We start from the raw sequence: 14,231 nt of genomic DNA, 5'->3' as shown, positions 1-14,231 counted from the left end.
AATGGGTAGCGTATGTGCTGCTGAAGCCGGGGAAGGGGGGGGGGAATTACTTTAATTATTAGCGGGTTTCATCCGTTCAAGTTTAGCCTTTATAGTCGTATTTCACCATTAGTGCCAAGTTCATTAGAATAACGAAAATCATTTTTGCTCAGGGAAAATACTAATCTAATCCCTCTTCACTAACATTACCTCGCAGTAATTTTGAACATCTCGCATGAAAATGCTAAATATGTATACCAAAAGGGGGGGAACTTTTTTTTTCTTTCTAATGCTCGTTTCATGATTGCTGAAAGGTGACCCCCCCGCCTTCTATTCATGATTACGAAACTTAAAAGTTAAAAAGTAGGGGCAAATACAGATGACACCTTACCTGATCTTTCTCCAGACTTCGAAACACAAGACGCTAAGCCAGAAGAACGTAGCGAGGAAGCTGAACTGCATAAGTAAAGCTGTAAAAGTATTTTTTTTCTTTTAATGAAGGCTTTTTTTCTCGTAGCTTTAAACAAGGAATGTTATTTTTTTTCCACACTTCATTAAACAAATAGTATTTATCACATGACAGTATTTATCACATTACTAACTTTACGCTCTTCATTGTGTAGATGACAGTAATGTATTTTGCTAACCAAAATGATAATTAAAAGTCTTCGGGCATTTGTAAATTTACGGAGGACTTGTTCCCATCTGGTTGAGGTGTCGGGAGGGGGGGGTTGTTTCTATCTTCCCTGGACTTACGGATCGGAATGCAAATATTCTTAAAGGATTATGAAATTTCCCGGCGTCCCCACATGATTTTGGTCAGTTTATTTCATAATTCCTAGGATGATTAGATCCCCAGGAAGGTCACAGTTATGGAGTATATTGTCCGAATATGCCAAAGTCCCTGCAACATTGGTTATCAAGTTAGACGCGCGCGTCTGAACGTTTCTTAAATTATGAGAATGATGATGATAACGGTAATTCTGTTTTCCTATATTACTATCTTCTGTAATGATATTAAGCGTACTGTATTATAGATAGATCGATCGATCGATCCTAGCCTGGGAGGCTCGCGCATGCGCCACGGTACGAACACACCCGAGGTCCGTACATTTATTTGTTTGTTGTTCTAGATGAAAGCTGCTCTGTAACCGATATGGTATAAGGACTGTGATTAGTGGAAAGGTTCAGCCTTCACTACCTACGCACGCTCAGGTCTGGAGGAAAAAAAAAAATGTTTTTCTAATGCCTGTTGTTAGGTTCAGCGGTAACATTCGGGATAATATTTCTTTTTTTTATTTCTTTTAAACTATTCGCCATTTCCCGCGTTAGCGAGGTAGCATTAAGTACAGAGGACTGGGCCTTTGAGGGAATACCCTCACCTGGCCCAATTCTCTGTTCCTTCTTTTGGAAAATTGAAAAAAAAAAAAAAAGAGAGGGGAGGATTTCCAGCCCCCCCGCTCCCTCCCCTTTTAGTCGCCTTCTACGACACGCAGGGAATACGTGGGAAGTATTCTTAATCCCCTATCCCCAGGGATAATATATAGGCTTGAAATCTGCCGCTCAAATATTTTTTTTTTTCTCCATGCGTAAAGACATTACGTTTTGTCCATTTTAATAACCTTTTTGTTCTTCAGGTTTAGTGTATTTTGTTTTGACTTGCTTTTTTTTTTTAAGACATTACGGTTTTTTTACATTTTAATAACCTTTTTGTTCTTTAAGTTTACTGTATTTTGTTTTGACCTGCCTTTTGTTTTCGTTTTTTTTTTTTTTACCACTATCGACCAGGTGTACACCAGGTCATTCAAATTGTTAATTCTAGGGTGAAGTACGTTTTCCTGTTATGATTCTTACAATGACCCTGCTACACTTGTAATATTATGATCCCCTTGTTTGATTTGCCATGCACAGTTATAGACCATGTCCTTTTAATGCATAATTGTAAGAAAACACATTTCATTGGTATTGTTCACACATTTCCAAACATTTTGATAAACCAAGTAATGCTTTTATTTAGGTACCAGGTAACCAGTTCCAAAAATTCGGCTTTCGGTAATCTCTAGGATGTTCAAAAGGGAGGGAAATCAGTTTTGTATCACTTCCGAGTGAATTGTGCCCTTAGAAAATGAATAACGGGTTCACTAATAAGACTTTTTAATATAGTGAAGTCAACTATTTCACATATCGAACTAGTATTGGAATAGCTATGTATTAAGTGTAAGACTTAAGTGATTTTTTTTTTTTTTTTGGTGTCTCACTTGAACATGATGGTGATAATGTCAGTTTGAAAGAAAGAAACTTACCCATGGCAGTACACGTGAAGTCATCAAAGGCTTTGGTGAACATATGCTGAATTGTTTGTGAAGAGTAGGCAACCATGAGCGACAGGACATGGCACAGTTGATACCATCCACCTTTCTGAAGAAGCACTGGCATCATGCAGTAACACAACACCGTTGTGGACAGGAAGATGAGGGATATGACCTGGCAGATGGGAAATATCGTGTCGCGCATTTCGGTCCAAGTCGACTGCGTCAGTAGACAAGCTATAGCATTATGATAGACCTTCCCGTCCTCACCGGAGATTTTCTCAAGGCAGTAGTCGGTGGGGGGGAAAGGTTTGCCGTTGTGTTCCAGGTATCCTCTCTCATCTAGGATAATGTCGCTGCGTACAGCTATCTGGGGCGCACACAGTGGCATTCCGTTCACAGTCTTGTAGTGAGGTGTGGTTGTGAAGGGTGGATCGAAGGTCTCATTTGTAGCGATGCAATTCTTGGAGAAGTTAAACATCTCCCCATCTTTGCAGCACTTGCGCACGCACACTACACCATCACACATCTTGCTGTGCAAGTCGAACGGGTCGGAGTAACAGAAGTTGGCCGAGTACCGCACAGATCCATCGAGATTTTGCCGTGCGTCCACACAGAAATCAGGAGGATATACTTTTTTATGTAAGATGATGCTCCTAGGGGGAGACCACGAGAGTAGGACGCCTTTCGGAAGTGCTATTAAGAAAGATGTCTTCGTTGGAATCGGGATGGTTGTCAGGGGATCGCTGGTACAGCTGATTGGATTAAGATGGTTTTTGATGACAGGCCACTCTATGCTGGGCTCACCCGGTCCGCATGATAGGAGAGGCGTAATCACGTCTGGGGTGCGGGCAGGGCGACATAAACCGCCCTCTAGGGCATGACCTGGAGGGCAGCAGGTAGGTACGGAGGGCGGGGGCACACACGCCTTCATCATCCACGTGAGTTCTCCCTCTTCGTCCAGGAGGTGCGTGACGCAGTAGTTGTTGATGCGCAGACCGCTCAAGTAGCCAGCAGCGTGTACTAGCAGGATGTCACCGCGATTCCTGAGGTAGAACTGTCCCCTGGTGTAGTTCACTTGACGATGGTCATTCTTCACATCACATTGAAGGTCGTGCACAACCACGTTCATGCCAGCCACAGGTTTCTGCAAGTAGAGAGGAGGGTCGAGCGTATTTCAAGAAGTGAGCGGCAATGTGATATTATAATCAGTGTGTAAAATACATGTTTTTCTCTCTCTAGGCATAACCTCTCCATTCATGCCTTTGTGAACGGACGATCTAGCGTGGTAGGATATGATGAACAATATATCGGCGGTTATAAAGTTTAATAAATGATAGTTCTCACATTAATATCTAAATTTTCGAAATATTTTTTTTGAGATTTTTAAATCGGCCATGGTAGTTCTAACATTAATTTCTAAATTTTTGAAATATTTTTTGAAATTTTTAAATCGGCCATGGTAGTTCTAACGTTAATCTCTAAAATTTTGAAATATTTTTTGAGATTTTTAAATCAGCCAGTCGGTTAAACCACGGTATATTTCATTACTAAATGAACGGTTAATCATAGACCTCAAGTGGATATGGTTACTTGTGGCTCGCTCTTCTATAGATATTATTAATTTTTTTTTGTATGTGTTCTTAATGATGCGTTTTCCTTTTATATTTTTTTTTTCTGATCTACGACCTTCATATCTTCCTTGGCTCCATAACTTATCAGTCTCCCTTTATCCTCCTTCACAAGTAATTATATCGAACTTCACTGAGCAGCTGTCACTACTACTCTCGACACATAGGCGGGTGCACCGGTAATACCCTCCCAGCACACCACATATAACTATGTATTGTTCACTTTTATCATCTTGCCTCCGCCTTCCGCCGTGTACGGCCTCCCGCGGCTCACGAGCCCCACCTCCTACACCTCTGCGCAACAAGGCCGTACCCAACAAACGGGATTTAAAAATTGCCAAAGTACACTCTGTCGGTCATGTCCGCCACAGCTTAGTACACTACATAATGAGGGTTAGCTGCAACTAATTACGAACACTTTTTCGCGACGGTGCAACTAAGTGAACTTGTTGGGAGTTTAAACCTCCCTACAACGCAGGAGTTGCCGACAGGCCCTGTGCTCTAGGGTAGCCTGCCGGTGGTGAGGGACCTGTGCACTGGGCCTAAGTGGGGTTGACTTGTTATCCCACCAGGCCACCACGTGAGCCAGGCTTGGCACGTGTCATTTTCGGAGTCATCACCCCACTACGCGAGGTGAACGCTTACCCCCCAATTAGGATGTCTGCATGTTCGTTGGCCTCGCGTCCTAAACCTACCTTGTGTTCGAAAAATTCTGGCTGCGTATGTCTTTAAATGTAGGAAATAGGAAACTGGGGGGGGGGGGGGGATCATTTGGCGTGTCGTCCTACAAAAAACACAAAAAACAATATATATATATATTTTTTTTTTTTCATACTATTCGCCATTTCTCGCGTTAGCGAGGTAGCGTTAAGAACAGAGGACTGGGCCTCTGAGGGAATATCCTCACCTGGCCCCCTTCACTGTTCCTTCTTTTGGAAAATTGAAAAAAAAAAAAAACGAGAGGGGAGGATTTCCAGCCCCCCGCTCCCTCCCCTTTTAGTCGCCTTCTACGACACGCAGGGAATACGTGGGAAGTATTCTTTCTCCCCTATCCCCAGGGATATATATATATATATATATATATATATATATATATATATATATATATATATATATATATATGTGTGTGTGTGTGTGTGTGTGTCTGTGTAATCCCGTGTCAGTGACTGCATTGCACAGTTACTTCGCCTAATTCTTCGGGGAACAAAATCCCGCGGAGTGCAACAAGTTAGACATTAACTGTGGTTCACAAAATGAGCAGCATCGGCTGTTATGTAACGGGAGTACATAATATGATTGACAGTCGAAAACAAGACGATAAACACTCCCTTACTTTATTCCCATGTACAGTTCACCATGCTCACTGTAACCTCCCCACCCTTACAGTTCATCACACTGTAACCTCCCCACCCTTACAGTTCATCACACTGTAACCTCCCCACCCTTACAGTTCATCACACTCACTGTAACCTCTCCATTCGTATTACAGATTATATTAAGTTTTTAGTTTCATCGAGTTCACCACATCAGAGCTGTGGTTACTAAGTGTACGTTTTACAGGATAACCCAACCCTTCACACAGTCCACCATGTTTGATGTAGCTACCTCAGTTTTCCCCAAATGCTTCAGGTCTGGTGTATGTTGACTGTATCACGTGCACCAGCAGGGAACCACGTTAGGTCTGGTGTATGGTGACTGTATCACGTACACCAGCAGGGAACCACGTCAGGTCTGGTGTATGTTGACTGTATCACGTGCACCAGCAGGGAACCACGTTAGGTCTGGTGTATGGTGACTGTATCACGTGCACCAGCAGGGAACCACGTCAGGTCTGGTGTATGTTGACTGTATCACGTACACCAGCAGGGAACCACGTCAGGTCTGGTGTATGTTGACTGTATCACGTGCACCAGCAGGGAACCACGTTAGGTCTGGTGTATGGTGACTGTATCACGTGCACCAGCAGGGAACCACGTCAGGTCTGGTGTATGTTGACTGTATCACGTACACCAGCAGGGAACCACGTCAGGTCTGGTGTATGTTGACTGTATCACGTGCACCAGCAGGGAACCACGTTAGGTCTGGTGTATGGTGACTGTATCACGTGCACCAGCAGGGAACCACGTCAGGTCTGGTGTATGTTGACTGTATCACGTACACCAGCAGGGAACCACGTTAGGTCTGGTGTATGGTGACTGTATCACGTGCACCAGCAGGGAACCACGTCAGGTCTGGTGTATGTTGACTGTATCACGTACACCAGCAGGGAACCACGTCAGGTCTGGTGTATGTTGACTGTATCACGTACACCAGCAGGGAACCACGTCAGGTCTGGTGTATGGTGACTGTATCACGTGCACCAGCAGGGAACCACGTCAGGTCTGGTGTATGGTGACTGTATCACGTGCACCAGCAGGAAACCAAGTCACTCATATGTGTACCTCGTTGCCGTCAGAAAGCAAGGTGAAATTATAAGGGGAAGAGAGGGAGACGGGATACGAGGGGAGAAGCAGCAGCAGCAACAATAGATGTAGAAGGAAGATGAGTGGTTACCATAACTTATGACGAGAGTTTGCCACAAGTTTTGGTTGGGCTAGCGCGTACCGCTCACCGCAGGAAACTAAAGAGTTACAAAGAACGAGTGTAAGATTCCTGCTGTCAAGTGTTAGGTAAGATAGAGAGATTGTATGTTTGAATGCTATTAGCCCTACGTGAGGTAGAGAGGGAGAGAAAAAAAGGACAGCTACTTGGGCCAAAGATGACATTTGACAGCCACTGATGTGCTGGCTCACTGCGCAGCCTTCACTAACCTTCACGGATACTCAGGCGGGTAGAACCAATAACAAGCCACCTTAGTCGTTGGGTGCTTATTACCTTACTACCTGAGGGAAGCAAGTTGAAATATTCCTCCCATGAATAAACATGATATTTGTACCACAGTGGAAAAGGGATAACTATAATTCGAACGTTATCAAGATTGGTCAGCAAAGGTTACATCCAGTTTTCTGTAAATCTGCAGGGGTGTGATCAGAAAGAAGTACCATCCAACGCCTCATGAAATGTTAAACAGAAAACGAGACACGGAAAACAAAATTTCCTGCCAATAACCATGACTTTATACATTTTAAAAGATGTTTTTCACTTCGTCCAAAATTCGTTTATATTTGCCCTTGTCTCTTCTTTTTTTTTCCCTTTCATATATAGTGCACCGGAGCTCTGTATATATCCATATTTCTGTATGCGTTCATGAGAGTGCAAAACACACGCACATAAAGCGTTAAGAATGAGCGGACGATGATAGAATGGGATGAACGTGTGGCAGACAGACGTATGCTTCTCACGTGAAATTCCATTTATGTGTTGCTATATACTGTGTGTACGATCACACCAAAATGCCTTATACAAGGAAGCATGTGCAAGCCAACCGCATCTGGGAGTTTTCATCACTTCACAAGCATTTCCCCTCCTTGCCCCTACCACGTTTTCATGCACCACTTGTATTAGATACACGGGTGCTACGCTGCTACGAGTACAAGGAGTACTCTACAGGTTCTGAGACTACCTGGAGTTAATGTGGTGCTACTACAGGCTCATGTAGATTCATTGAGTGATACTACAGGCTCATGTAGATTCATTGAGTGCTACTACAGGCTCATGTAGATTCATTGAGTGCTGCTACGGGCTCATGTAGATTCATTGAGTGCTACTACAGGCTCATGTAGGTTTATGGGGTGCTACTACAGGCTCATGTAGGTTAATGGGGTGCCACTACAGGCTCATGGGCTCTACTGCAGGTTAAGGGGGTGTTCCTGTAAGGTCTGGGCTATATTTCATGGTTAGGTGCGCTACCACATAGTATATATTAAGGGGCGTTACAGAGGGGCTCACGGAGCATTGCTGTTGGGTCAAACTCCAGGTTAAAGGTAAAGGAATGCTTTTACAGATTCGGGGAGGCTGCCATAATTTCATACACGTCCATTCCTTATTCTGACATACTTATAAAGAACCAAGACGGATGTCGTATGTAGAGTGGGATTAAGATTGAGAGGGTAGAGTGGGTCCGGGGCCATAGTTGTAATTGGTTCTATACTTCTTAATGGCTTTCCAGTAAGGGGTGAAAAAAAAAGCCTGTCGGTGTTCCGAAGCGATCAAACCTGTCAGTGATTCATAACCGTGTGAAATGTATCATCAGTCAAAACGTAGGGATGGTAACGCCTACCCGAGGCTGTCATAGGACACCTAACGTCGATCTAAACAAAATGAAAGGATGTTTGTTTCTTACCAAGGTGTAGCGACTGTAGCTCCTCTCTCCATGGATTTTCGTGCCTCCCTGAAACCTCTGGCAACCGTTCGACGTGAGCACCTCCTGTCCACCACAGAAGCACTTGACCAGTTGCCTTGGGCGCGTTGGAACCCTCTTCGGGGTCAGTGATGCACGATCCCTCACAGATTCGCTAAGTTCTCTTCCTGGAGAAGTAGTTGTGGTCACCCCATGAGAGGTGGAATTGTCAGCGTCAAAAGCTGTTGTGATAACTTCATCAGGGACGACAGTGACCGTCTCTAGTAAGGAGGATGAGTCCTCTCCATCCTCCTGGGGGATGGCGAAATCTACCTGTTCAGGAACAGCTGTGTCCAACTCCGTGGAGATCCTCGTCGTTAGCTCTTGGATGCGATCTGTGTTGACCACTTCCTCATGGACGGTGACTGCCGAAATGGGAGATTCTGTCTGTGGAGACGCCAGGGGCAATGTCCTCCTCCTCCACCCAGTCCTGTTGTCGAGTGCGTCACTGACGTCACTACCATTAGGCACTGCGTTGGAGATACTTTCACTAGCGACGAGTGAAGGAGGAGTGGTCGCGTCCAACATCACTAATGCAAGTATCATAATATTTAGCATCTTTTCGGGGTCATTAGTTCATCACACTGATTCACCGCATGTCTGGCATTGCCATGAATGTTGTTTCACAAAACAGGAAAAGGTGTGTGTGTGAGTTTGCCCACGTATTAAATTTTTTAGTCACATTTCGGGAAATGGTTCACTTAGAGATAAATATATCAATTTTCTTATAGAGTTCACGTAGAGATAAATATATCGATTTCCTTGTAGGTTTACTGAGATGACTATATCGATTTCATAGTAGGTTCACTTAAGATAAATGTCAGTTTCCTTGTAGGTTCACTTTGAGATAAATATGTCAGTTTCCTTGTAGGTTCACTTTGAGACATATATAATTTTCTTTTAAGGCATGCACAAACAAGTGAACCATGACCTTTCACATTACTTATAACCCACTACCTCACAGCACGCTGGTCAGCGTGGGACTGGTTGGGTTTTGAGAACACCTGCGCCCCGTACTGGTTCTTACGATGCCGATTAGGGTTTATTTGCAGCATTTTTTTTAATGCCATCATTATACGTCCTTTGTATTCCCTATGAATAAATTCCTTAGTTTTGCTATCTGAGCATTTCTGAATGGTGATGATTTAGCGAAGAAAAGCGGTGCATCGAAGGTGGTATATTGAAGACAATTTTACATGAGATTTCTGGTCGACACAGTATAATGTCTGAACTCTTTGGATAAAGGTGGCCACCCCTCCTCATCTCCCAGCAAAGAGTGATACTCAAGATCTCAGGGAGGAAAGTAGTTGATGAGGGTATAAGATGAACACAAAACTTCAAAGCGTATCCGGCTGAAGACAAAGTCAAATGTCAATAGACCTGAACTGGAGGTTCATGGAAGAGCTAGCTTGTCATGAGCCAGTTGCAAGATGGCATTTTTGTACTGCATTCACTTAATCGTATGGTGGATGGAGTCGCAGTTCTCTTGAAAAATTTTTTTTTTTTTGAATTCTTGGAATCATGAGGCCTTTGGTAGTGGAAAGGGTCCCGAAAGAGGTTAGACTAGCATAAGCCTATGAACTAAAAAGCATTTCACGTGTACTGTACGTAATGGTGTGTGGAGAGACCTTAGACTGTTTTTAAGATCTGGGTGGATATATGGTGTGGGCTAGTTGCAAATATTGGACAGGGAAAAACCCTAATATAATGACCTACTGACTGTACCCGTCGACCCCAGTGCTCACACATTTTTTTTTTGCTTCATTCAATTTCTTCACTGGATACAGACGCCGCGGTAACTACTGTTAAAGAGAAATTCAGATATGTTAAAAGAAGTAACATGCATAGTTTTTAGTTAGTGAACGTAACATTTTACCAATATTGGCAAATGATATATCATGTCAGTTACACAATGTTTAGTGGTGCGACTACACGTCAGACTCTTAAATTCATGACACATTTACACTAGAATTGCCACCATTCGCGAGCATGTGCATTGTCTACATACACATACCACTCATGCTTCTTAACTACACCCACGATGTCATTGGCCTTTAACCTGACCCTTACTAGTCAGGTCAGATGTATTTTCACTACACCCTTTCGGCGTCACTAACCCTTGCCAGACGTTTAAGGATCAGGTGTGAATTTTAGGGAAGAATTTGAAGATGAAACTGAGTGAAAACAAGATGTGTTGTTTTCATCCTACGAAGGGACAATTAACACACGACCTGCTATTATTGATTTCCTCGTCCAGTACAGGTCATTCACACATGTACAGGAAACAACTGAGTGTTGCAGTGACATTTATGTTTTTTTTTTTGTTTTGTTTTATTGCCACTGAAACACACGGATGGAAAATGAATCTTTGGTGTTGAGATAAATTGAATCGTAGTGTTGGCAGAAGCTGCACCGTCATCGACAGTTAAGGTAATGAATGCGTCACTCAAACTTAGCTTGGCATCGGGAGTCTGTCGCTTCTGGTGTAGCCTACCGTCGGCAGAATTTGTGGCTGCTCCGCCTGTATACCACGACGCTTGCAGAAGATATTATCTTTAACAAAGATTCTCGAGAAATAGAAAATGATTCTCGTGTCCAGTGACGGACGCTGGATGTGCCAAGATGATCAGGATAAAAGACGATATACTTGTTGATGAGGCAAGACACAAAGTCTTTCTGCTACTAATCCATGAGTTCTTGTTCTCCTCCTCCATCACAAACAGGCTCGCTAAGACTTAGGAATATGTTGCTTTTTTGATTAATAATGTGTGGTAGAGCCCCAGTAGGACAGAGGTGAAATGGGGCAGTGTTTACCTGCCATGATAATGCTACACTTAGAAACCCCAATAAACTGTCCGCCTTCTAATTCTCTATTCCTAAATCCTTCAGAGAATTGCTCTCACATCTTAAAGTCACCTTTGGACCATGTTTGTACGAACCCATACGAGATTTTGATACCCCAGCGGGCCAAGGTGAGGTTTCCAATCCCACGCCATCCTTCAATGTGTGAACCTGACAATTCTCCAGTTGAGCAACTTCGTGTCACCGGCTCACATAACTCTACAGTCCCTTAAGAGAAAACTGTCACGTACACTCTCCAAGCCGTCCCATTTTGCGACGGAATTTTCCTGTCTGAGCAATACTTAGAATCCCTCTCGTCAATATGTAGAATCCCTCTCGTCAATATGTAGAATCCCTCTCGTCAATATGTAGAATCCCTCTCGTCAATATGTAGAATCCCTCTCGTCAATATGTAGAATTCCTCTCGTCAATATGTAGAATCCCTCTCGTCAATATGTAGAATTCCTCTCGTCAATATGTAGAATCCCTCTCGTCAATATGTAGAATCCCTCTCGTCAATATGTAGAATTCCTCTCGTCAATATGTAGAATCCCTCTCGTCAATATGTAGAATCCCTCTCGTTGTTCCTTCCCACCCATGTCCACCAGCATACCCATCATTTTTCCCCTCTCACGTGTTAGCTCCTGTTTCACCATGCGTTCTATTTAGATAGAATGTCAGTCTAGTTTACGTCAAGGCTCACTTGACCTCCTCAGCGCGAGGTATACCCATGTTAGTTTTCTGAAGACTTGTTCAGCCAGAAATTTGGACGTGCATGGAACGTCTCCCGCTCTACTATTGTATGTCACTTATTGTGTTGGTGTGGGTCTCCTACCTACTGACCATATGTTGGGTGGGTCTCCTACCTACTGACCATATGTTGGGTGGGTCTCCTACCTACTGACCATATGTTGGGTGGGTCTACTACCTACTGACCATATGTTGGGTGGGTCTCCTACCTACTGACCATATGTTGGGTGGGTCTCCTACCTACTGACCATATGTTGGGTGGGTCTCCTACCTACTGACCATATGTTGGGTGGGTCTCCTACCTACTGACCATATGTTGGGTGGGTCTACTACCTACTGACCATATGTTGGGTGGGTCTCCTACCTACTGACCATATGTTGGGTGGGTCTACTACCTACTGACTATATGTTGGGTGGGTCTACTACCTACTGACCATATGTTGGGTGGGTCTACTATCTACTGACCATATGTTGGGTGGGTCTCCTACCTACTGACCATATGTTGGGTGGGTCTACTATCTACTGACCATATGTTGGGTGGGTCTCCTACCTACTGACCATATGTTGGGTGGGTCTACTACCTACTGACCATATGTTGGGTGGGTCTACTACCTACTGACCATATGTTGGATGGGTCTACTATCTACTGACCATATGTTGGGTGGGTCTACTACCTACTGACCATATGTTGGGTGGGTCTACTACCTACTGACCATATGTTGGGTGGGTCTCCTACCTACTGACCATATGTTGGGTGGGTCTACTACCTACTGACCATATGTTGGTGTGGGTCTACTACCTACTGACCATATGTTGGGTGGGTCTCCTACCTGACTGACCATATGTTTGGGTGGGTCGTCCTACCTACTGACCATATGTTGGTGGTCTCCTAATTACTGACCATAAAGTTGGGTGGTCTCCTACCTACTGACCTATGTTGGTGTGGGTCTCCTACCTACTGACCATGATGTTGGGTGGGTCTCCTACCTACAGACCATATGTTTGGGTGGGTCTCCTACCTACTGAACCATATGTGGGTGGGTCTCCTACCTACTGACGCATATGTTGGGTGGTCTACTCCCTACTGACCATATGTTGGATGGGTTCTACTATCTACTGACCAAATGACGGTGGGTCTACAACCTACTGACCATATGTTGGATTGGTCCTACTACCTACTGACCATAACAAGTTGGGTGGGTCTCCTACTACTGACCATAATGTTGGGTGGGTCTACTACCTACTGGACCATAAATGTTGGTGTGGGTCTAACTAAACCTACTGACCATATTGTTTGGGTGGGTCTCCTACCATACTGACCATATGTGGGGTGGGGGTCTCTTACTACGACCATATTTGGGTGGGGGTTCTCCTACCTACTGACCATATGTGGTTTGGCTACTACAACATGACATAAGTTGGGTGGGTCTCCTACCTACTGACCATATGTTGGGTGGGTTCTCCTACCTACTGGACCATATGTTGGTGGGCTACTACCTACTGACCCATATATGGGTGGGTCTCCACCTACTGACCATATGTTGGGTGGGTCTACTACCTACTGACCATATGTTGGGTGGGTCTACTACCTACTGACCATATGTTGGGTGGGTCTACTACCTACTGATCATATGTTGGGTGGGTCTCCTACCTACTGACCATATGTTGGGTGGGTCTACTACCTACTGACCATATGTTAGATGGGTCTCCTACCTACTGACCATATGTTGGGTGGGTCTACTACCTACTGACCATATGTTGGGTGGGTCTCCTACCTACTGACCATATGTTGGGTGGGTCTCCTACCTACTGACCATATGTTAGATGGGTCTCCTACCTACTGACCATATGTTAGATGGGTCTACTACCTACTGACCATATGTTGGGTGGGTCTACTACCTACTGACCATATGTTGGGTGGGTCTACTATCTACTGACCATATGTTGGGTGGGTCTCCTACCTACTGACCATATGTTAGATGGGTCTACTATCTACTGACCATATGTTGGGTGGGTCTACTATCTACTGACCATATGTTGGGTGGGTCTACTACCTACTGACCATATGTTGGTGTGGGTCTCCTACCTACTGACCATATGTTGGGTGGGTCTACTACCTACTGACCATATGTTGGGTGGGTCTCCTACCTACTGACCATATGTTGGGTGGGTCTACTATCTACTGACCATATGTTGGGTGGGTCTACTACCTACTGACCATATGTTGGGTGGGTCTACTATCTACTGACCATATGTTGGGTGGGTCTACTACCTACTGACCATATGTTGGTGTGGGTCTACTACCTACTGACCATATGTTGGGTGGGTCTACTACCTACTGACCATATGTTGGGTGGGTCTACTACCTACTGACCATATGTT

At 44.2% G+C, this 14,231-nt stretch overlaps 1 protein-coding gene and 1 long non-coding RNA gene across 2 annotated transcripts in view; one reads left to right on the top strand and one right to left on the bottom strand.

Annotated features, from left to right (window-relative positions):
- The window catches only part of LOC139753846 (uncharacterized), a 16,365-nt gene extending 7,137 nt beyond the window's left edge, over nt 1-9,228 (bottom strand). Inside the window, exons 1-3 of the mRNA XM_071670780.1 lie at nt 8,202-9,228; nt 2,283-3,435; nt 371-449 (exon numbers count right to left, since the gene is read on the bottom strand). Of these exons, the coding sequence (XP_071526881.1) occupies nt 371-449; nt 2,283-3,435; nt 8,202-8,816 (1,847 nt within the window). The 5' untranslated portion in view covers nt 8,817-9,228. The remainder of the gene's footprint in view (nt 1-370; nt 450-2,282; nt 3,436-8,201) is intronic.
- Nucleotides 1-14,231, top strand: part of LOC139753849 (uncharacterized) — a 427,945-nt gene that overhangs the window by 16,254 nt on the left and 397,460 nt on the right. The gene's annotated exons all lie outside the window — the stretch shown is intronic.

The sequence above is a fragment of the Panulirus ornatus genome, chromosome 15, assembly GCF_036320965.1.
Source record: "Panulirus ornatus isolate Po-2019 chromosome 15, ASM3632096v1, whole genome shotgun sequence".
Classification (NCBI taxonomy): Eukaryota; Metazoa; Arthropoda; class Malacostraca; order Decapoda; family Palinuridae; genus Panulirus; species Panulirus ornatus.
This window is presented reverse-complemented; position numbering and strand designations above follow the sequence as displayed.